General features: G+C 46.8%; 1 protein-coding gene and 1 long non-coding RNA gene across 33 annotated transcripts in view; one reads left to right on the top strand and one right to left on the bottom strand.

Annotated features, from left to right (window-relative positions):
- Positions 1-1,199: 1,199 nt before the first annotated feature.
- On the bottom strand, positions 1,200-2,461 carry LOC310885065. The gene is made up of 3 exons (XR_014574541.1): positions 2,364-2,461; positions 1,452-1,568; positions 1,200-1,336 (listed from the first exon to the last, which is right to left on the bottom strand). It is a non-coding gene; the product is annotated as an uncharacterized lncRNA (long non-coding RNA).
- A 160-nt stretch (positions 2,462-2,621) lies between these two features.
- The window catches only part of DNM1 (dynamin 1), a 68,244-nt gene continuing 47,600 nt past the window's right edge, over positions 2,622-23,265 (top strand). For 18 of the 32 annotated variants that reach the window (XR_014574534.1, XR_014574535.1, XR_014574536.1 and 15 more), the window contains exon 1: positions 2,624-2,975. Coding sequence is in view for 19 of the 32 variants with exons in the window: in XM_083807861.1 (XP_083663987.1) it covers positions 2,815-2,975 (161 nt within the window). In the remaining 13 variants the exon portion in view is untranslated. Of the gene's footprint in view, positions 2,976-23,265 lie in introns of all 32 variants that reach the window. The other 14 variants (XR_014574528.1, XR_014574529.1, XR_014574530.1 and 11 more) reach the window with 1 other exon arrangement.

The raw sequence follows: 23,265 nt of genomic DNA, 5'->3' as shown, positions 1-23,265 counted from the left end.
ACGAGCCTTTCAGCTGTACCAGCTCCTTAACCAGCAACATTAACCCTATTTTTTCCCTGTAGTCTCAAATATCAGCTGTTGACCTACTGTGCTGTCAATATTCTGTCACAAACCTTTTGCAAAACAAATGCATTAATTTAATCTTTAGATTTTTCTTCTAGTGGTATAATACAGAATGATTATTTCTGTGCTGGAGTGGGATCACTGAGAACAAAATAACTGCTTTGAACACTAAGCAGGGAGTGAAACACTGTATTTGCAGTTTGATGTTTTTATTGTTAACAGAAATGTCAGTTGTTACAGTCACATATAGTTGCTTTAATGGAAGCATTAAAAGCAGGTGTGGATTCATAGGAGTGGGTGCAAGGAAGGGAGCAAAGTCAAGTCCCTATGAGCACTATCTAAGCAGTAAATGTTGATGCCAGGGGGCAGCAAGAACAAGGCTGTTCCCCAAAGGAACAGAAACCAGGGGATGAAACATGTAGGTGACAGGGCGAGGGCCTTGCCTACTAGTGCCCAGTCCTACAACACTCAAAGTGGGGGACAAGCAGGACAGATGAACACAACAGCCAGGCTCAACAAAGAGTCCCAGTTAAAGAACACAGCATCATGATGAGACACATAAAAGGGCAAATTAGGAAACCAGCTTGCAGGCTGACATTAAAACTAGGTCTAATGATTTCCAGGTAGGTTTACAGTAACAGGGCATAACTAATAACAAGCTAAGAAGCCAACCTCCAAACTGAAACCAGAATCCAACAGCTCTACAGGCACCAAAGACTATGACTGGGCTAGAAAACAACACTCCTCCATAATTGAGCCAAGCAGCCGTAACTCCGGGCTGAGTTTAAATAGAGCTCTTAAGCCCACAGATGTGGGGAGAGGCATCAGGTGAAGCTGGTCAGGGCCATTAAGGCTTATTAGCACAGCTGTTATACTATGAGATATTATTGCAGTGATGTAGTTGGGTAGCTCTTTTCTCTGTATTGAATTTGGACCTGTGTGGGTGAATTTCAGGCTATGCCAACGTCTAAGGAAAGAACAATTTTCTTCTCATAGTTCTTCAGATAAAGCTTCAAAGATCCTTTGGTGTGAAGTACTCTGAACGTTAGCTCTGACCCAGGGAAGAAGGTGATGTTATTCTTTAAGTCTCTGATGTTCTTTGCTCTTTTTGTGGTGACCTCTAGCAAAGAGTAGCTATCAACTTTTGAAGGAAAAGCAATGTTCTTTTTTTAGGGTCCTGCAGCGTAAGTGATCAGAATACCTTGGAGCATCTGCTCAAAGACATTTGTCCACAGCATCAATTGAGTTTCTTAAGCTTGTTTCTTGAGATTTGCTGAGAGGAAAAAATAGCATCAACAGCCCCCAAAACAACCCACGTATGGCCTACAATAACATTACCTATACAGATGGAGCAGATCTGTTCTCTTCCCTTCCTTCAGCTGTCTTACCTGCATACTGATGATCTTCTTGAAGCATTTTCCTTGGGCATCTTCCATGACACAGTGAGGCAAATTCACGATCAAGCGTGGCTGTTCCAGTTTCTCTGTTCACCCTGGTAGGTATTTCTGTACAGATTAAATTTGATGGACATCTGTGAAATTTAGCTCAGAAGCCTTACGAATAAAAAGTTACTGTTTAAAACAAAACATACAGCTCAAAATCTGTTGCAGTTTTTTGTTATTCCTTTCCCCCACCACCCCCAGCTGTCTCTAAGCTGTGAACAGGAGTACTGGGTAGCACGAACTGAGAGGTGTTTGAAATGCAGCATTCTCCTGAGTCACTGCTAGCCATCAGTTTCTTTTCTGAATGCTTGTTTTCCCTGCTACGGCTTCAAATCAAATATGGCCTCACCTCATATTTTTATAAAAAAGCAACCCTTTGAAAAGCCTAAAATCAGTTTCTCTTTATTGCAGATGAGTGACTTTTTAAAAATTAAAATCTAAATGCGTGAAATGAATCACTTGTTTGCAGTTGTGTAAAACAAGGACAGGAGCAACAGTGATACCTACTCTGTTGCAGCAGTAAACAGAAATCTATGTTTTTCATCCATGTTTCAGTGAGGATCAAGCAGCAGAAATGCACAAGTGTTTTTATAAGTCTCTAGTTGAATCGTATAGAGTATTTTGTGTATTCTGGCAATTCCACAAGTGCCATCCTGACACAACCCCCTCCCCATCCCCAGTGCGCATTGACCAACTGCACACCTTTATCACCTGTGAGACCAAACTGTACAGGTGCAGGAACCAAACCATACGCACGTACTGACCAAATCGTGACAGGACACTGACTGCACAGTGCATACACAGTGACTGAACTACACAGAGATGGCGGCTGAGCCGGACAGGCCCACGGGCAGGTACCTGATGCACCACACAGGTGCCCAGCTGAACCGCACCAGGGCACCACACAGCCCCGAGCCCTTCTTCCACTCCTCCCCGCCGCACTTTCGGCCGTCACCCGGAGCCTGCCAAGGGTGGACGGCGACGGTGGGCGGGTGAACGACACCGGGGGGGGGGTCTCTGCCACCGGGCGGACCCCTGAGGTAGCGAACTACAACTCCCAGGCTCCGGCGCGGCTCCTGCCGCCCTAAAGGCCCCCTGGCGGCGGCTCGGGGCTCCGTGCAGGCGCGGCGGGGCTGAGCCGAGCCGAGCCCGGGCAGCGTCGAGCGGGGCGAGGGCTGGTGCCGGTGCCCAGCGGCCGGGCGGTGAGGGCCGGGCTCGAGCCGCCGGTGAAGGCGAGAGGAGGAGGAGGCGGAGGCGGCGGTGACAGCAGCGGTGTGAGCTCGGGGGGTGCCGGTGCCACGCCGCAGCCATGGGGAACCGCGGGATGGAGGACCTCATCCCGCTGGTCAACCGGCTGCAGGACGCCTTCGCCGCCATTGGGCAGAACGCCAACCTCGACCTGCCGCAGATCGCCGTGGTGGGGGGGCAGAGCGCCGGCAAGAGCTCGGTGCTGGAGAATTTCGTCGGGAGGTGAGGTGGTGGTGGGGGGGGGTCCCTGGGGGGGGGGCGTCCCGGGCTGCGGGGGGGGGCGAGGGCAGAGCCGCGAGGGTCGTGAGGAGAAAGGGTGCGGGGGGGGGAAGCAGAGAGGCTGGGGGGGCTTGCAGGGGGTCGCAGAGGCCGTGAGGGGATGCGGGGGGATGGAGGAGCTGAGGGGGCTGCAGGGGGCAGCGCCGTGGGGCGCACGGGCGGTGCGATGCAATGCACGGGCAGCGCAGTGCTGGGGGGGGCTGCGTGTGAGCAGCGCTGCAGAGCGCCGGGGCACTGCGGTGCGAGGTGCGGGGGGGCTACCTCCGGTGTGGGGGGGTTATCTCCTCTGTGGGGGCCCCCCGAGCCGGCAGGAGCATCCCCCCCACCTCCGAGTGGGGTTCGGGGCCCCCCCCGTGTGGTTGCAGTTAGGGGCCGGGGGCTGCTCCGGTTGAACCCCCAGCCCTGCTTCCCGCCCTGCTGGGTGCCGTGTCAGGGAGGCCGGGGGGATCCAGGGTTCTCTCTCTCCCCTGCCCTCGGATTGCTGGTGCTACCATTTTGTGGCAGGCGACGTAGCGGTGCCTTCCCTTCGTGTGACCTTCGCGTTCGTGATCCGCAGCCCGTTTGCTGCTCCGTGTAGACACGCAGCACCTGGGGAGGGGGTTGTTCCGCAGCTCGTGTCTGGCCTCGTTAATTAATTGCGTTCAGCGGCTCGCAGGTCTGGTTATCAAGGTATTTTTTCACGCTGTGAGCAGCGTGTGGGTTGCTGTTGCCTAGTCTGAAAAGCAGCAAGCGCTGCGATACCTGGTCAGGTGCTTGCGTGGGCTTTTCTTTTTCAGAAAACTGCATTTATGACAACATCTCGGGGATGTCGTTCCCTTGCCCCCCATTTGTTTTTCCTCTGATGTAATCTGTGCAATACAGAATGGCCTGTAATGGTTTCCTACTGCTGGCAGGGTCTGCAGCGTGTATGGATGGCTTGTTTAGCTGTGAGCACCCCGAATTCTGGACCTCTGCCTTGAGCAGTGAGCGAAGTGCGTGCTGCGTGCTCTGGGGAGAAGGTCCGGGATTGTATCTGGTTCAAAGAAAGCACCACTGGAGTAAGACTTCTTAAAAAATACAGGTATACGTCTAGAGGATTTAGAAACCTTTCTAGCCCACTTCCAACAATCCATGCACTATCCCCCAGGCATCCCAGGATTCACGCCAAGGGAAGGACACTGCACAAACACATTCTACTGAGCCTCTGGTCATCAGCCACGATCCACTTTTTTTTATCCACAGACCCAGAAAATAACATTTCCCATGATCAAAGTTAAAGACTTACAGTGCCAAGGCTTACTAAGAAGGGGAAAAGAAGTCCCCTGGAATATGTAAGCAAAACATTCACCTGTTGGCTCGGCTGTTTTCATGCTTTCTAAGTGCTGGCAGCCTAACCTTGTAAATCCCTTTTGGAGGATCTGTGCAATCAGTGCTGCAGTGGCGTAATGTGTAATGTATGGCTGTTGGGCCAGCGCAGGGTTTGTCGGAGGATAGTTGGTGGATCGGGGTATACTGCCCCTTTCTTTCCCTCTGAGCAAACACAAGGGGATATCTTAATCCTTGGTGCATCTCCACTGGTACCAGTTGAGAACTGGGGAGTCTGTCTGCCTGTTGGAGATCAAACGAGTTCAATTGTTTTCTCGTTTTCTGCCTTTTTGGATGATTCCTGGGAGAACTTGTGACCTCACTGTGCACCATCAGTTGTCTCTGCAGCAGTGTGCATGGTGCTGTGGCTTTTAGAAAACGAAATAATGGTGGGTCCCCTGAGCAGGAGCTGAGAGGCCTGAGTGAAGCTGTCTGTAGAAAAGCAGTTAGAGGAAATAACTGGAGTGGAAATGGAAAACGTGTCAAAGGGAAGAAGTCTTTCTCCATTTGATACCCTTGAGAGCTGTCTAGTTTAGAGACTAGTAACATGAGCCCTCTTTCCACAGAACGAATGCATGTATACTGCAGAACCCAATCTTGTTAAAATAATGTTGGGGCCCTGCTGTAGTGTATTGCCTCATCTTTTTGTGTAGGTATTGAAAACCATGATAAGAAGCTATGAAATAGTATCTAGAATAAGCATGGCTCCTCCATGTAATCGTCATAGGGGCTGTTTTCTTGGCTGAGTAGGCATAAGGCAAACTGTGTAGCCCCACTGTGACCAAATACAGCCACGGCTGCGGTGTGGATATGGCATATGTCGCTGCTCCAGCTGGATCCCGGGATGGTGGTGTGGCAGCTGCTCACCGCGCAGCGAATGCGGGTGCTGATGAGCTTGAGTGGATGGAAATTTGTGCGAGAACAAACGCTGATGCAGTCGTACCGACTGATGTGCTTGGTGCGGGCACTTCAGAGGGGCTGGAGGCCCTGCCAGGGCTGCTCGTACCTATGGGACTTGTTCCAAATTGTCACCAAGCCATGTTCACGTGGCAGGACAGCATGCTTATACCCTGTGTCCGACCTAGCCTTTGGCTTTGCAGGGTTCAGCCTAGGGCTGCTGCTGGCATCTTGCAGTAGCACCAAGTCCCACGCACACTGCAAACCTTGAAGCACAGAAGATTGCTGACTGCAATCAGTGTTTACTTGTGTATCTTACCAAACAAATATTTTTTTCCTCCTGAACGCAAAGGCTTCCTAGTTGCTGCTAATTACTCTTTCAGTGTCATTTATTCTGCTGTTAACAGATTATCCAACAGTGCAGAGCCTGTATTTATAAGACCAGATGTCGATGAGGCAGCTATGTGTGCTTTTGCTGCCGAGGACTCAGCATGGTGACTAGGATGCCGGCTGATGGTGTTAAAATCACTGAAGAGACAAGAGAAGCTGTGTTGAAACCAGACAGGTGACCCATCTCTTCATAGACTGGTTTATCCTGGGCCTCAGAACTGGAAGGAAGGTTAATCTGGTCAGCTCTAGGCATTTCCTGCTGCTGTGGTTATAGGCTCACGGGCTAATTCGGCTTGGAAGGGACCTCAGGGGGTCATTTAGTCCACACTTAAGGTGTTGCTACCTCCCTGCTGCCACCTTTCTTACATTAGGTGGTCTTAAAGTTGGTACTACTACCAGCAAACTTGGTTTAATTAAAAAAGAACTAGTCATATTTGCTAGTATGGCTTGAGACAAAAGGACTGAGAAGGGGGGAAATATAAGACAGCTCACAAAGCTGTTTGTAAGATCATCCATGTTCGTGCTACTCTTATTTTGCTGTGTGAAAATAAATCATGACTAGGAGACTTTTTAAAACCCTGAGATGTCAAGCCACTGTTACATAAATCTTTGGATTTGTGGAAGCATTACTGTTATCTGTGCTTTACAAGTGGGAAGAACTGAAAGCACTGGACTGTGTTCAGATGGCTGCATAAATGTCCGTGCCTTGTGTTCTCGTTGGCTGATCCAAGGCAGCATGCTGCTCAGCCCCGTTAGGACAGCTGCATTGCTCTTCATGGAGAAAACAAGGCACCTCTGACTTCTGGAGAACAGATGGCCTAAGGGGGCTGCTGAGAAGGGGATGACTAAGAGCTGGGAACAGTGGGTGGAAGGACTTGAATGGAGGTGAAACCATCGTGCTTCTGATCAAGGGAGCTAAGCCGTGCCAAAGCTGCAGGAACTGAATTGGTGTTTATTTGATCCCAGACTTGAGCACTAGCCTCAAAAGCATCCTCCTCTCTTGTGAACTTCTATATTCCAAACCAAATAGATATACTTAGCAGGCTGTCACCAGGCTCTGATGGTACATGCTGAATTAGCTGATGTTTGTAAATTGCCTAGAAGGAAACTGGAGGCAAGTATGGACGTAAAACTCGGTTGTGTTGAGCTAGCCCCATCTCTCCTAGCAAACAGATTTCAGCAATAAAATGGTGTTCTGTAGTATGCACTAACATGGGTAAAAAAGCAGGGGAAATGCAGCACTGCAATGTCTGTGGAAGTAGTAAAGATAAATACCTATTAAGGTTGGTACTTGCGCTACAGTGGCTGCTTTGACAAAACAAGACAGGGCAAGGCAACGTGCTACAACTGTCTTTGTTTTGCTGTGTCACATAATGAAAATACAAAGCTAGATCATGAAGCCACAGATTTTAGTTTGGCTTCTGGTTTAATTTTGAGGAACAGCTTAGTATCTTCATGTTTCAACCCTCCTCAGCCATGTAGAGAAATACTTCCACTCAAATGATATGATGAGGGCATGCATTCTTTGATAACATGTACTTGGCTTTGCTGTGGGAAGCTTCTTGAACAAAATACCTTCAGAGGTCAACAGCAGTATTTAACAGCTACCCAGAAGTGAAAGATCCTGCGGGGATGCCTACAGAGATGCAGATACCTGGCCAGTCCAGGTACTGCAGGAAACCAGTTTTGTCAATAATCCTGAAGCTTTTAATTTGCTCAGTCTTCTCCTGCAGTACTTGCTTTGTGAGCTTGAGTGTTGTGTAAGAGAACTGAGGGATTTAATCTAAAAATCATAGCTTTGTTGCATATAGATCAAGGATGTCTACTGTACTGGGTAGTGCTGAGCATCAATGCAGTACTTTAGCAGCAGGTAATTTAAACAAGAAGATGCACTCACTGACTTAATCTTCTCTAGCCACAAAATGGGCCCTTAAATGTCTTTTTGTGTTCTGCTTTGAGATACATTTACATGCCCAGAGTGCTGGTAGAGAGACTCACCCAGCAATTAAGGGTCTCTAATTATAAATATATCTATGAGCTGGCCAAATGCTGTTATGTATTTGCAAGTTAAAGATACAGACAGTGCTTGGGAAATGACTTATTTGGGGTTGTAGAGGATGATCCAAGAGCCAGGAGTAGGGCTCTGCTGTTTAGGGATATGTATCATGGCCAAATAATAATCCTTCAAATGGCAGCAAGCCTTCGGTCTTTAGTGAAGAAAATACCTCCCTTCATCCTGGATTAATTGGGGAAGGAAAAAAAGGTGTGGAACACTGGAGGAAATGAGTAGTGTTTCAATCAACCACAAGATAAATTGTTTTACCTTAAGAAAAATCTATGTAGCTCCTAGCAAACACTTGTGGGGGGAGGATAATTAGAAGGGCATGTATAATTAAGTTTAAACATAACATGAGTGGCTGTAGGAAGAAAAACAAAATGCATGAATCTCAGTGTTTGTAGGTGCAGCCGTGTCTGCCTGTGTTTATCCTCTGACTATTGTGTTAATCTTACAGGGGTTGGCTCAAGTGAATACAAGGCTAATGTATTTTCTGCTTCCTGCAGCAGCTAGATGTTCTCTGCAGATCTTGCTGTCTGACTGTATTCTTCAGCTTAACTCTTTAGTGATGATCTCATGCTTCTGGTAACTGCCACAAGCCTTAGATTCACTAGGAAAAGAGCTCCTTATGGCACGTCTTGGGTCATGCCAGAGTTTGCGCAGGGAAAGGAAACCAGCTGTGCCGCTGACTCGGGAGGTGATGCTCGGTATCGTGCGAGGTGGGGCTTGTGCGGACCTGCTGGTGTGTGAAAGTGGCAGGTCGCCTTATCGCGGCTGGCGTTCGTCACCTGGGAGCTAGCAGGCAGGGAGGATGCCTTCTCTGCTAGAGTGGGCTTTTCCATGTTACCATGATAACCTTCATGTTGGGAATCTTGTGGCATCCTGAGCATAATTAGTCCTTACTGTGCCTTGAAATAGATAAGAGGTGTTCTTGTGCTTGCTCTATAAACACTATGCTGTGGCACAGGGCTGTTAAGGGTCTGCAAAACCAGTGGGGGAAAGAAGGCAGAAACTCCCGAAAGCATTGTTATATGCTAAAGCTGTTATTCTTTTCCAAAACTTGACATGCTTAAACTTTTCACACAGTTTAAAAAAAAAAAAAAGAGAGAACCCCAAATACTATGACGACAAGCTTCTATTTTTAAAGACTACTGATTGTTTTCAGAAGCCATAGTTCAATACCTAGCTGGGGATGCCACGTGAAGTCCTTGAACCCACCTTCCCCAGATGCCGTGAGTAGGCAGAACTCCGCCAGGCTGAAATAGAAGGTGTGGGAGTCTGTCTGAGGCGCCTCACGTCTGAGGCAGCCTCTGAAAATGTTATTCTAAGGCAGGAAGCTGGTCCCCTTCCTGATCGGGTGAATTCCCGAACGTTCCTGCTTCATACTTCAAGTTTGAGCCTGGCAGTCCAAGCGTGAGTAAAAAATCTGGAGGGAGGATTTCTTCGGACCTGTAAGAAAACCCTTTTTGAGGGGAAGCAGAAGTTGATAACTTAGTTTAAGTTAATCAAGGAAACGTAGCTCTTGTTGTTTACTAGCTGCAGGCATGAGACTTGTTATTGAGCAGCAAGTTTGTTAGACAGATGCAAACCCGTGAGTGCTCCACCCGCGTGAGCCAATACTCGGATTTCTGTTTTCGGCAGCGCATCTGAGCGGCAAAACCAGAAGTCTGACTGAAGGGTGGCAGGCGGTCACCTAGAAGCACACGGTGATCGGCCTATATGCCTGGTGCAAAACTGGTTTTGAGGTGGCAGCATCCGTGAAAAGGAACTTACTGGCAGTATGAACAGCAACCCTTTTTTCTTAATATGCCACTAAAAAAAACCTTTGGGTGTAATACTTTCCTTCTTGGACTCTCAAATGTGTAACCATGTGAGTCAGAGCACTGCTGGCTGGGAGGAGAGCTAAAACTAAATCTGCCAAAATAAAAAACCCTGTCATGCATGGTGGGGAAATAGCCCACTGCTGGGCTCGTTTCTCACTGTACCTGAACCGAATCTTTCCCGATTTCAGACCTGGTTTTGCACATCCTGACTGAGCAGGGAAGCTCAAGGCACGCTGCCTGACAGGCAGGCCTGGCTGGCCGTGGGGTCGGAGTCCTGCTCTCAGCTCCGAGCCGAGGTTCTCGTGTGGTTCACTTATTGCACCTTCCTGCAGGAAGGTGAGGCTGTAGGTCTCTGCCATGTCATGTATGCTTATCGTTAACAGACGCTTGAAATGACACCTAGAAAAGGTCAACCACAAGAAATAAAGAGCTATTTTTCTTAACAGTAAATGGAAGCTCTGCAGGGGTGTGCAGCGATACCTGCCTGAGCCCTCTGGAAGACCTGCCGTCCGTACAGCGGTGCTGTGCCAGGGCCCTTAGCTGCTCCTGCAGCCTCGCTTGCCAACTGGTATTGAACCACAGGTTGCTTAGATTCGGGAAACTGGGACTGGTGCTGCTGGCAGAGACCACTTACTGGGTGTGAGGAGCTGGGGATTTCTTGGAAAGCGCTGGGGAACAAGAGGCTGCTCTAGATGGGGTGGTAGCACTCGAGTTTTTGAGTGTAGACTGAGATGCATGGAGAGAGCTGCGTAGGTTGTGAACTTCTTGGAGCTGCTGTTTGCACACCTGCTGCAGCACGGACCTTAGCTCTTTTTGTGTAATTTCCTGCCCGCTGACCTGAACCGAACCCAGCCGCCTGTCTGGGTAGGGCAGGGATGGGTATTGAGCATGGGCTTTGGAGAGGAATGAGCCCAGGGCTTTGTGCCTGGTGCGTTTAAGCTCACAGGTGGCTGCTCAGGCCCCTAGCAGGTTAGTCTGCAAGCAAGCCTCATTCTGAAAAGCTCCAAAATGCTGTTTGTCTTTATTTACGTTTATTTATGGTCCTTCTAAAGCATGGATCATGCTTACTTTGTGTGACCTGATGGAGTTTAGTCATGAAAATTGGGTGTCTTACTCAGGACTAGCTGCTATAAATACTGGGGTGGCTGTGAAGAGAGGGCTGAGACAACACTTCGGTGTTTACTGAGGAGCGGGTGAGAGCGTGCATCGAAACATCGTGACTGGCAGCCCAGAGCACAACTTCGTGCTAGATAATTAAGCAGTTATGCCAGGTGACTCATTTATACTTTGTACTTGTGTCCAAACTTTGTTGTCAAAGTCCTGTTAGTGAATGCTTTATCAAAAATCAAATCTAAAGCAGCCCAGTAATTTCCTTAGGCTCTTGTATAGATGGATGAAGGCAACAATAAAGTTGCTGATGGTTGTTTCCTGCATGACCTTCAGGCTTGTCACAGCTCCCGGGCTGGTGTTGACTATAACAGATAACTGCTTTTCTTCCCTTCAAGACACGATACAGGAAGAAGGAGCCCTGAGCCTGAAATCTAACAGCGTCTCAGATCTCTGCAGTGTTCGATGCTCTCAACAGCCCTGGTAGAAGCAGCCAGGACCAAATGGAAGCGAGGTGGTGTTTCGGAGCCTGCTCGGTCGCTTCTTGCAGTTCAGCACAACACGCTTTGGGAGGCCTGTTGGAAGCAGGCGTTATGCAAGCTTCTCCAACTGTCTTGCTGACTGCAAGTAAACTTGCCAACTTCTGCCACTTTTCTGCAAATCTTGTGACTTGTGTGGTTTTCCTCAGAGGCCTGGACGCAGCGGTTAGGCTAACATAAGAGCAGTGCAGATTTTTGTATTGAAAACATCCGTTTCTAACAGGGATGCTTGGGGGAATCTTTCTTTAAAGGTTACTGCTTCCCTAAGTGTTCCAGGAGAAGCATAAAGAATTCCAAAGCTTCTGTAAGGCCTGCATTGTAAAATGTTGGCCTTCCCCTTCTAAAAATCAGGGCTTATGTCCCCCATACTATAAGCTCTGTTAAAATACTTGTACTGCAGCCATAATGAACAAAAAATTATATGAAATGAGGTTTGGAATAAACCCAGTTCCTTACTTGTGACTGAAACAGGAATTGAACTCAAGTCTCTGGGGGTGAAAACACTATTTTAATAATTTATTGCCTCAAGGGTCCCCTTTAACACTCCCTTTCCTGTTTCTTATGGCTCTAGGTTGTGTTTTTGCAGCTGTGTTGAAGGGTGAAGAGTTAATGCTTCCATACCAAAGAGGAGAATTGCGGGGATCCTGTCTTACTATGCTAGGACTTGCTTTTTGTATGTGAAGCAGTTTTGATGTAAGAATGGCCAGCATTGCATTGGGATGCCTGAGAGAGGCCACGGCAGACTTTAAACTGATACTGCAGTAGGGTTTGGCTGCAGAGCCAGACGGTGTTGCTGTAATGCTGTATGAAGGCTGAGCGTAAACTGCGGCCATATTTCAGAGCAGTTTTTCATCTGCATTTAAACCCTTTCTGAAAGCATCACAAGGCAGAAGTCTACAGAGATGCTGAGTAGCTGATTCTCAACATCTGCAGGCATTTTTACAGCAGAGCAAACTTACCCTGGAGAGCATTAGGAGAAACCTCGTTTTTTTTTGAGATAGAAGATCCAGGGCTGGGGGAGACTACGCTGAATTTCTTAGCACAAGGAAGAGATACCTAAAGGCAAAAGCCTTTGAACAAGTCTCTGCTCAGCTCCTCTTCTTTGCATTCCTGTTACTCCTACATGTGTAAAGGCAGAGTAAATTCTGAAGTATCTGGCTCAGGGCTCTGAGAACAAATTAGCAGGCCATTTCAGCTCTGAGAGCTCTTCCTCATCTGGGTAATTACAAACTTCTATGAGCAGAGGCTTATAATGATAATAACTGTCCATTTGCCACCTCCCTGCCGGCACAGGAATGATTCTCTGTCAGCAGGGGAATACACCTGGTGACCTTTTAGTTCAGAATTAAGCCAGTAGAAGGCAAAGCTCAAACTCTGACAGTTTTTATGCTGATTTTTGTTTCCACTATCTTGCTTGTGACTTACTCTGATTGTACACCCTTCTGAGTGGGGAGGGGGCCCATTGTTTCTAATACACGTGTTAGGTTTTTCTCTCTCTGGCTGCTGTGATCTCTTGAGTAATCTCTGGATATTTCTTAAGCTGATTGTGCTTTTACTTTTAATAGAAGCTTCTCTATGAATAGCTGGGAATTGCCTGAGCATGGTGATGGCTTTGAGAGGAGATCTGTTGCAGCAGGGTTATAGCTGGAGGCAAGGAGGGGATTGGAACACACCAAAATGCAGAATGACCTCCGGGGATCGGTGCACAGCACGTGTCACGCTACAGAGCTGATGCTGCAGCTCCAGTGCTGGCACTTGGGACACCTCTTTGCATCAGCACACCTCTCGGATGGGACCCCTGCAACATATTTCTTCTGTTGGGGCTCTGCTGCTTTGGTTTGATGTTCAGGTTCCTAGGGATTGCTCTGTGTGTGCCTGTTTGTACATGATGTATTTGTTATGCCAGGGCTGTAAAATACCTGGCGCTCCAGACTCTTTTAGAGAAAGAGGTTATTTGTCTATAAAAACTCATTCAGGAAACTGAAAGAATGATATTTAAAGAATGCTTAGAGCAAAAGAACAAGTGAAGACCTGCATTACCATGGTATTTTGCCATCTTCTGTTTGAACACCTTTGACCTTGAACTGGACAGGCAAAAGCAAATGGTATTAGTAATTGGTGTGTTGGTTTGAAGGGGTGGGGGGAAGATATCAGGGGAAGGGATTTAGATAAACACTTTCTCTGTGGAAAATGGAGAAAGGAATGGAAGACCAGAGGACTCTGGTCTGTTTGTCCTGGTCATCACACCACATTTTCACTCTAGGTTCAGAGTGTCTGTTAACATGCAACACCAATTTTGACCTTCTGCTTTTTGAATTTAAGCCCTAAAAGTTTTTCATGAAGGTATGGGCTCCTTTAGAAACTCTGTGGATGTTGATCTGTATATAAACCTGTCTTTTATTGTCACCTCCTATGGTCATTGCCTAAAGGTGATCAGAGGAAAAATACTCCCTGGGCTGTGAGGAGTGCTGTCCCACCGGCTGGTCAGAAAGGCTCTGGTGAATGCATCCTCCTGGTGAAACCAGCCGGAAAGGTGACGGCTTCTCTCTTCTGGGGCTGTTGGTCCATCTTTCAGTTTGGTGTAGCCTGGAAATGGAGATGTCTCCAGTGGTAATTAGAGTAGAGTTTAAAGTAGAGTTTAAAGTAGAGTTTAATGCCTCTGCACTAGAGGTGCTAGCAATCCGTATGCTTGTTTTTCTTCAAGGGCTTAAGAAGCAGTGCCTCTGCACCACGTTGCTCGTCAGGGTGATCCTAATTATATCTGAAACTGCAGAGGTGCAGCGCGTAGCAAGGAGCTTGGCGCTGTTCCTGCATACTTCCCCAGACAGAGCAGAAATGTAATTTGGCATCTTAAATCCCCTCTGCAGGACAGCCCTGCACCTCAGACAGCTTGGCCAGGGTGCCTGGGTGCCGAATGACGCAGTTACCCTGGGAACTCCTTCCTGCCTGGCCTGTTAGTAGGGAACTGGCCTACCTCACTGCCCACAGTGTGCTCTGCCTCTTACCTCTGATGCAAGATAAATTCCCAGGGTATGTGCATTCAATTTTATAAATCAACCGCTTGTGTCTGGCCACTGATAGCACATCACAGCTTGAGATACCACCCGTTTTCCTCATACAGCTTCCGTTTGGGTTATTAGTGGGCTCACCAAAACAATTCTGCTTTTTCCAGTGAACCCGTTCAGTTCCCTGTACCCTCTGTGACATTCCGCCTCTTGGAGACTGTCTCCTTCCCTGGCACATGCTGCTGCCTGGGGGAGGAGGACGTGTCATACTGCAGTGCCTTGAGCATCTCTGTTCTCCTTGCAGCAAATACCAGGACTCCAGAGGCGGTAGCCTTAACAAGAAATCTAAGATGACACCATGAGTCTTTGGTGTATTTGAGTCTGCCATTGCCCTGGGTTTCCTTCTCTGGAGAGGAGGGCAGAAAGGGGATAAGCCCCTTGATATCTGGAGCCTCCATGTGATGAACAGCTGGAATATTGGTTACTGCTGCACGGTCTGTTGGTGTCCCTCAGCACAAGACAGCCTTTGCTGCAGGGCAGCTTTTAGTCTAGACTCAGCTGCAGCCTGACTCTGGAGAGGTAGGACAGATGGTATTTCCCCACTGGTGGTGGGGAAATCGCAGGGTCAGCGTGTTGCTTGTCAGTCTGAGCGTGCATTAATCCTAGTGTGTTATTGTGGCTGTGCTTTCCCGGCAGTTACTCATTCCTGCCCCAGAGTTTTATTGTACAGCTTGTCCTTTTGTTTCCTCCCTGCTCAAGTTGCAGGTGCTATGTGGGTCATGTTTTTCAGTGCTGCAACTGTTGTGTTATGGCAAAGCCAGGATTTGTCAGTAGATTTGTTTGTGCCAAAGCAGAGCGGTGTTACTGCAGAATTATGACAGATCAGTGCAGCTTGAGGATACCAGCAAAGATGCTGGGTCGTGGGTTTACCTCTGTGGCTACAAAAACTGGATTTCTTTACTACTGCAATTGGGACTGGGCTAATTTGACTTGCTGGGGTGTCGATGATGCCTGGTTCTGTCTGTCTCTTTGAGACTACTGTCTGAAAGTTGCAGGAGTGTTATGGAGATAAAGCCTTGCAGGTGAAGCTACATAGCAGAATAAATTGTGACTTTTTTTGCCAGTGTATACATGCTTCAGTGGGAGCAAAAGGCAAACTTGCTTCTGTATGATGGTGGTGAAAAATCAGCAAGGCAGACAAAGGTCTGTTTTACAGACCTTTAAAGCTTCTGGTGCATCCTGTTTGTACTGTATTTTCTGTAGCTGTGGAGGCCTCCGGACTCCACCAGTGCTGTGGCTGCTGTTCCCCTGAATCCTGGTATCGCTGCCCAGAGCTGGTGTTAGGTGTGTTTGTTCGTTTGTTCATGAATGAACTGAAAATTCAGAGCCCCGAAGGTGAAATCAGCCTTGTTTTCTTTCTCCTGGGATTGTTACCCTTGAAATCGAAGCTGCGTTTTCCATGAATGTGTAAGCCTTGCTGCCACATCCACTTAGGATATACTGGGCTGCTTTTTCCCTTGAGTTCCCAATATTGTCATGTAGAATCAGTGCTGTGTTGTTCTTTACCTCAAATATCCCAAGGTGGCAAGCAAGATCCAGGACTTCATTCTGTTACCCAGAAGATCCCGGAGGAAGCTGCACGCAGCACTGCTGCAGTTCTCCAGCCTCTCAAGGCTCTTCCCTTCCCCAGCGCCGCAGCCTAGAGTCAATGCGGCATTTGCTATAATGGGCAGTGACTTTTTGAGACCAGGCTTTGCACTGTAGGCTGTACCACTCTCTAAATAATCTTCCTCAGTAAAACGCAGAGCTCCAAACAACAAAATCCCTTTACGGCTGCTACCTGCAAAAATACAAAGAGGAAATTGGCTCACAAGTGCACTCGAGGTGTTGAAGTGCCCTGTTTTCCTTCCCCATCTGTGTTTTATGTCCTCACATGTTCTGGGCTAACCCATCTGCAGGATGGTAGCAGGGAGGGATCTGGCAGATAAGTCAGCCCTCGAAATGGAGGAGGGGAAGGATGTTCCTGATTAATTCTCTCACGGCAGAGAAGAACTGAAGCAAATGACATCTCGGGTGAGATGGTGGGTTTTGTGCACCAGGAATACCTCTTGTTCCTTCTGCAAACTCTTGACCTATAGCTGCAGACACTTGCTTTAAATCTGTCAGCCTCAGCAGCTTGGGGCTGATGCACAGCAGTGAGGGAGTCAGGAACTGTGTGGACACGAAACTGATTTGTTTCCATAGGAACAAGTAGATTTCACCATGTTGGAGGGAAGTAGGAGGGGAATTATCCCCCTGGGCCTGGTTCTGGCTCTCAGATTGGATTGGCTGCTGCACTGCAATTGTAGAGCAGCAGCCCATGAAGGGATTATCTATCTAGTCCCTGATCACAAGTAGGGAGAGAAGCACGTGGATCCAATCCGCTCCCACCGTGGGCTTCCCCTGCAGGGACAGCACCAGGTTGTGTGCCAGGATTCCCCAGGTCACAGCCCTCTGTGGCTCTTGGAAACAAAGGATTAACCTTGGTCTCTAGCAGTTGGAAAGGAAGCCTGTAGTACCACAGCATAGCATCTGTGAATGTATAGTGCAGAGTTTTTTCCAGTTAGGATGATGAAGGTGAACTGTGTTCACATTTCAGCATACCTTCTTCTAGGTGTGCATTTCCGCATGAGCTGGGAACTATCTGTGGTGTCCGCAAGGACTGGGAGAAGCTGAAATCTTACAGACAGGGCCTTCAGGTGATACTTGAAATCCTGTCTTCTAGAGGTACTTGTCCCAGGCAATGACTGAGAGGGAAAGCTTAGATTTCTAGGTAGGAAGAAAGTACAGGCCATGGAAAACTGGCAGAATGGTAATTCCTGAGCGCATTTGGGCCTTGGGTTTCCTCCTGAGGAATTCAATTTTCCGTTATTTCTATGCAAACAGGGTGCAGGGTTGTATAATCTTCAAATGGAGAGAAATTGTTTGCTCAGCATCTGCCTCCCCTCACTGTACGTGAGGACTTCAGTATACGTAATCTGTAAACTGAGTTATGGCTGGAGTGCAGCTCTGAATGAGAAATCCTTGCATCATGCTTTGTAGCACAGCCAGTGAGCTGATTGAATACATTCACCATTCACCCTTGGTTTTGAGTCTGATACACAGACACATCAGAAGAATGCAGCAACATCTCTCTACCCTTGTTTCAGGTCAACTAAAAATATGTGGTGCACCTAGAGAGTTAGGCCAGATCCTGCTGTTGACCTAGGGTAGGTGGACTTCCTGGAATTTCTTCAGAGATGTAGCAGCAGAAATCCCTGGGGCAGTCTCTTGGCCATGCCACTGCTCTCTGTGGGCTCACAGGCCATCAGATGAAAGTGGACCACCTGAAGCATAAGAATACTCCTCCCCTCCGTGTGTATCTGCTGCCCTGTGGAAGCAGCACAGCCGTGAAGCTCTGAAGTTCCCCACAAGTCTAACTGGTGTGCAGAGGCTCTGGTGCAGCCGTGACTTGGCATAATACACGCAGCTCTCTTCCAAATGTTGATGTACCCTGAAGCTAGTGGAGTGTGAAACAGAAAAACCACCCCAAGGGATTTGAATCAAAATAAACAGCAGAAAAAAACTTTATCTTATCCTGCTGCTTTCAGAGACCTGCAGGGAGTCATGTGCAGGAGAGGCTGAGTGAAATACAAAAGGGGGAGTTGTGGAAAGGGTGAATAAAGAAGGCAGTAACTGCAGTGACTCTTGGGAACTGGTCTGTGCAGTCGGAGATAAGCCAGAGAAGAACAACTTACTGTGCTCTGGAAGAGGGTAAGGGGGGAGAGCTGCTTCTTAGCAAACTTTATTGTAAAAAGTGCTGTGTTTTTCCTTCTTGCTGTAGCAGTGGTGTGCATAACGGTGCTGCAGGCTGAGGTCTGAATCCAGCCACTGGGGCTGAAACACCAGGGGTGTGAAGGAAGGGCCTGTCCCCCGTCTGGTCATCTGAGCCCCCTCAGCACACGTTTGGCTCAACAAACGTGTTGTGAGGAAACTCACTTCCAACTGACATTCCTGATCCTCAAGGCATGTGGGACCTCCCAGAGACCACCAAGAGCACATAAATACGACAATGCATTTCAGTAATGGAGGCCTTCTTCTGCAGGGAAGAGAAGATCTGTGCTCCAGCAAGAATGGTTTTGCTCAAGGAAGTGACACGGGACAGTAGTGGAGACCATCACCTCTGTACATCTGGATCAGTGGCTGGGCAATTGTGCTGCCTCCCGTGAGGAGACAAACCCTGTGGCTGAGGTGGAAGCCCAGTTATCTGCTGGCTTTCTGTGGCACATTTAGTCCCCAGTGTCAGTGAAACAAAACCCACCATTATGTTTGTTAACGAGGACATGGGTTTGACTCTAAGCTTACTGTATGGAAGGTTTTAAACAGCCAGCCATGCAGTTTTCTATGGAGGGGGATTCTCTTGGAGGGGACAGTCTTCAGAAAGGCTTTGTCTCTTTGGCCAAGTCTGTGATGTGAGGTCATTTTTTAAAAAAATATTGCCTCTTTCAGTAAATGTAGGTTTCTCATGTAACTTTATTTTGTGTAAACTCTCTGAAAACACTGCCTGTTTCTTATTTAGAACAAAATGAGAGCATAGCATGGGAAAAAGATGCCAGAGAGCTCCAGAACACCACACAGCCTGGTCAGTTGTGAAAGGGGCAGAGGAAACAATGTGGTACCAGGATTTCCACAGTGAAAATCTTTTCTGGAGCAGAGTGATACGTGAATGTGTTATACCCTATTTCTACACTTATTTTTTTCCTACAGTGAATTAACCCAGCTGTTACCCTTTAGTGTTGGAAGATCACAGTGCCTCAGTCTGTGCATAAAACCTTAATAAAGGCTTCTCAGACAGCGCCTCTCATTTGCTGGGGGCATATACTGGTGTCAGCCGCAATACTGTGCAGAGGAGCAGAACTCAAGGCTGACGGGGATTAGGAGGTGTGAATTTCAGAAGCTTTTGTCTAGTTAATTATCTATCTCCTCTGACTCTTCTAGGCCCTTCCTGCTGCTGGGTTGGAGAGCTGTGCAGTGCTGGGGAGAAGTGGCTAGGTGTTGGAGATGCTGCTTGAGAGCCAGAATTATGTAAAGCAATTGTAAGGGCTGTAAGCCAGCACAATAGTGCTAACCTCCCTTTGCACGACTGTAAATAGGAACTCAAGGTACAAGGCAGTGGAAAGCCTTCTCTTTTGTTTCTGCTAGCATGTATACTATGATGACACATGAAGTATTGCCTGTCTTCATTTCTCAATTGTATTTGTGAATAATGAATCCCTGTGTACAGTAACGTTGCCTGTATGATAGAATGGATGTCACTACAATAGATCTCTATTTCTATATGTATCCATTGTGTGACCAGTACTAGTTACTCTTAGGAAATATTCTACCAACTGCTTGTGGACTTGCTGTCTTTCACTATGGGTCAAAGCTAGACTCATGGCTGTGCTGCAGAAACTGACAGATAACACATCCCCTTGCTTAAATTTCATGAGTTGAAAAGTGCTAACCTTGCTGGAGAGAACATGGCTATTTAAGAATGAGACTTACCGTGTGATTGAGTCTGTAGGACTGGTGTCTGAGTTCACATGGTGAGCATGAAGGAAGGCTGAAAGCTAAGGGTAGAGGAAAGACGCTGTTAGAACAGCAGGGTGATGGGTACTTCTGTTCATGATGCACCTGCATTTAAATTCTTGCTGTTCATGTTGGGCAATCTGGCTTTTTTTTTTTTTGTCTGAGCAGCACTTCTGTTTGGGGAAGATAAGAGCTCATAGAGGCCACAGTCAGCAGGAAAAGAAAGACTAAATCTGTAACACAGCCTTCATGCTAGCTGACTGGCTGGCAGAGGATAGGACATGCTTGCCCTTGCTCCTGCCCCACATTTAAGTTACGGAGTTGCTTATGCATGTACATGCGTGTCATTTGAAGGATCAGACCACGGAAGTGCTCCCCAGGGCAGTTCCTGCATCTGGCCTCTACCTTCCAGTTGAACTGGGTAATGTCTGTCATGAAAGAGCCCCAGGCTCGAGTGCTTCTGTAAGAAGTAGGAAGCTACTGTCATTCCTGAGGTGTTTGTTTTAGCAGTTGGTAAGAGTGAGGCTAAAAATATTTACTGTTATAAATATTCAGTGGCTAATATGCTGCATAGGTGTCAGCCTGTGTTTTTAAGGATTCATTTGAGACGTGCTAGATGGAGTAAGAATGCTTAAAGCATAGCTGTTGTGCTGTTTACAGAGGCTTGCAAACTGTTGATAAAATGCAGTCTGCATGAAGATGTGAGTGTTGGCAGTCAGTACCATTATCAGGAGAGTCAGAGGCACCAACACCCCCAGACTGCACTGGGATGCTTGTCCTGCACTGTGCCATGGTGAGTTAACAAAGGACTCCTGATCTGGATGTATAAGTGATCAACTATAACACCTGACAGATAAACCAAATCTAGTTCTAGGCCTAAACAGGAGCATATTTGAACTGTGTAAGTAGACAGTGAAGTCCCCAGGGACAGGAACTGTATTTCATGCTGTGTAATGGCATAGCACTTTGTGCAATGAAGTTCTGATTGAATTGTTATCCCTGGGCACCACCAGAGCACAGGAAGTAACAAATACTGGATTTTAAAACTAGAAACAGCCATGTGAAACTGAATACTGTGTGAATCTTAATTTTCTGAAGCTAATATAATCCAAACTGGAGATTAATCACATCTCCTAATAACGTACTTGTCTGCAGATGGTTAATAAGTAAGCAAATGGAAATTAAACAATCAGATGGTGTTCACTCTTCTGTTCTTTGGAACTCCTTTTGTCTTTGTAAGCTACTGCTTTGGCTTTCTAATTGAGGCTTTACCACCTTTAGTGCATTCTAATCCAAGAATCTCAAAGGACTGACAAACTGCAAGGATGCTGTATTAATGTATATACTAGACTTGTATTTTAAAGCCTGCTACAGACATCTGCACAGCCTTCCAACTTCTCTGGAGGCCTGAAGGGAAAGTAAGTGGGAGCAAAAGCATTTTCTCTTCTACCTAGAACAAAAGACGTGTACTTGATTTGGTTGCTGACTGTCAATGACTTCTGTTGCAACTTCACTGAAGTTGCTTCTCTTTTTTCTTTACTGAGACTAAAGTCATGTGTGGAAAAGCTCTGACTCAATGTTCTTTCAGAAGTGCAGGTTACCCGAAGGAAAAGGTGTGAAAATGCTTTAATTATAACTTGTTTGTGAGGCTTAATAAACCAATTACAAACCTAATATTACAGTCCAGGAGTCCTAGCTGCACATCCTGTGGACTGATGAATCCTCTTGGGAAGAGGATGTGTTGAGAAGCAGTTGCGGTCTGAGCTGGTACGTAGGGATGCTGTTAGTATGCTGCCTTCCTGCATCTTGGGAAGAGGGGGTTGCTGTGATAGAATGGCATGGCCACAAGATCATGGGCAGGTTAGCTGCGAATGCTCTGTTGCTGGAATTAAATGCTACTCTAATTGTTATGGGGAATCTCTCTGTTTTAGAGCACAAAACCAGAACAGTCAGCTAATCTGCTCTGAGCAAAGCAGGAAGGGGCAGGCTTGCTCATGCCGTCACTTTTCTCATGTGTTTATCAGATTTGAAAGTGTTTATTCTAACAAAGCAGGTGAACTAGGAACAATATGCCTATGATGATTGTTTTAGTGATTGCTAAGAGATGCTGGAAGATTGGTTCTTCCAAAGATCTTACTACAGTCTCTTGTTTAACAAGAAGACATCGGACTGTTTGATCAAAGGGGTAAACCTGTATGTTTTTTGACTAGCGAGTGCATTGTGTGCATTTTCTAGGAAGAAATGTGGTCCTACTGCAGAAAGCCAGCTCATGGGAGTGCTGTCTTCTAATAGGGTGGTCACTGCTCTCTGAGCATAGGAGCAGTGAATAAACACAGTCAACTTGTCTGAAAGTTTCAGTGCCTTGTCGGGAAGGAACTTGATTATAGAGTAAATATCTGCTTGTTCTATCATTAATAGCACCTTTTTGTTCTGTAGGATGCCAAGATACCAGATGCATGACTGATTTTCATAGAGTTGCCTGACTTTAATTTTAAAAACAAATAGGGAACCCCCAAGCCCCTGGTGCCCTGATGAAAAATGTTATAAATTTTTGCATGATTCTCTTAATGCTTCAGCCAGTGACATGCTTGGATTTTCTCTGAGCGTTGCTTTACAGTAACTGCTAAATTGTTTTCCATCCCTCAAATATTTTTTGAATACTGCATTACAAATGCAGTTTTCAGCCCAAATCTGTGCTTTAATACAGCTCTGCATACTAAAATAGAAATAAGTCTGGAAGGGATGATGTGACTGGCTTTGCCCTGAGGTAGCTGTGAAGCTAGTTGGGAACATGTGTAAGTACTTCAGAAATGAGCAATGCAAAATGTGACCTGAAAAGGTATTTATTGTTGCTTCCTGCCTGAACCTTTTCAGCCTGAGATACAGTAGGATTTAGAGACCCAGTAGGATTTACAACCTAATTTCTTTGTCCCTTAGTTTAGAAGAGGAGAGCTATTACTCGTCAGACCAAAAATTTACTAATAAGAGTGTGAAACATATATTCTTCAGTCTTCCAATAACTGACAGTTTGGAGAATAAAGCTGATCTGAGCCTAGTTTTTCAACTCTGTTAATGCTTGGAATCGTGTTACTAGAACTGATAACTCTGTATCTTAAGGGGGAATTTTGAGTCAATACCTAAATGAAAGATATAAGCAAATTAAGTGTTTTTTATTTCCCGAATACAGCATCTGCGCCTCTGTTTTAGTTGCTACTTTATTACGCTTTATGAGTGAAACTTAGTGCAAAGAAGTGTCCCAGGGTGGTATTCCTGCTTAAAAGGATAAGAAATCAAATGTCAAGTCACTCCTGTGTGTTAAAACAAAACAAAGTAACTTTCCCTTAAGATTAAGAAATAAAGGAGGAAAACAGAGGGTTGGTGCCCTTAACCCAATTGAAGAGCATGTTTCAGGCACAGCATCTCGTGCAGCAGTCTATGTAATGAGGCTGCTTTTGATGTCACGCTAGAGGCTGCCTCGTTTTC

The sequence above is a fragment of the Anser anser genome, assembly GCF_964211835.1.
Source record: "Anser anser genome assembly, chromosome: 21".
NCBI classification, from domain to species: domain Eukaryota; kingdom Metazoa; phylum Chordata; class Aves; order Anseriformes; family Anatidae; genus Anser; species Anser anser.
The sequence above is the reverse complement of the archived record's forward strand: the minus strand, read 5'-3'. Positions and strand labels throughout refer to the sequence as shown.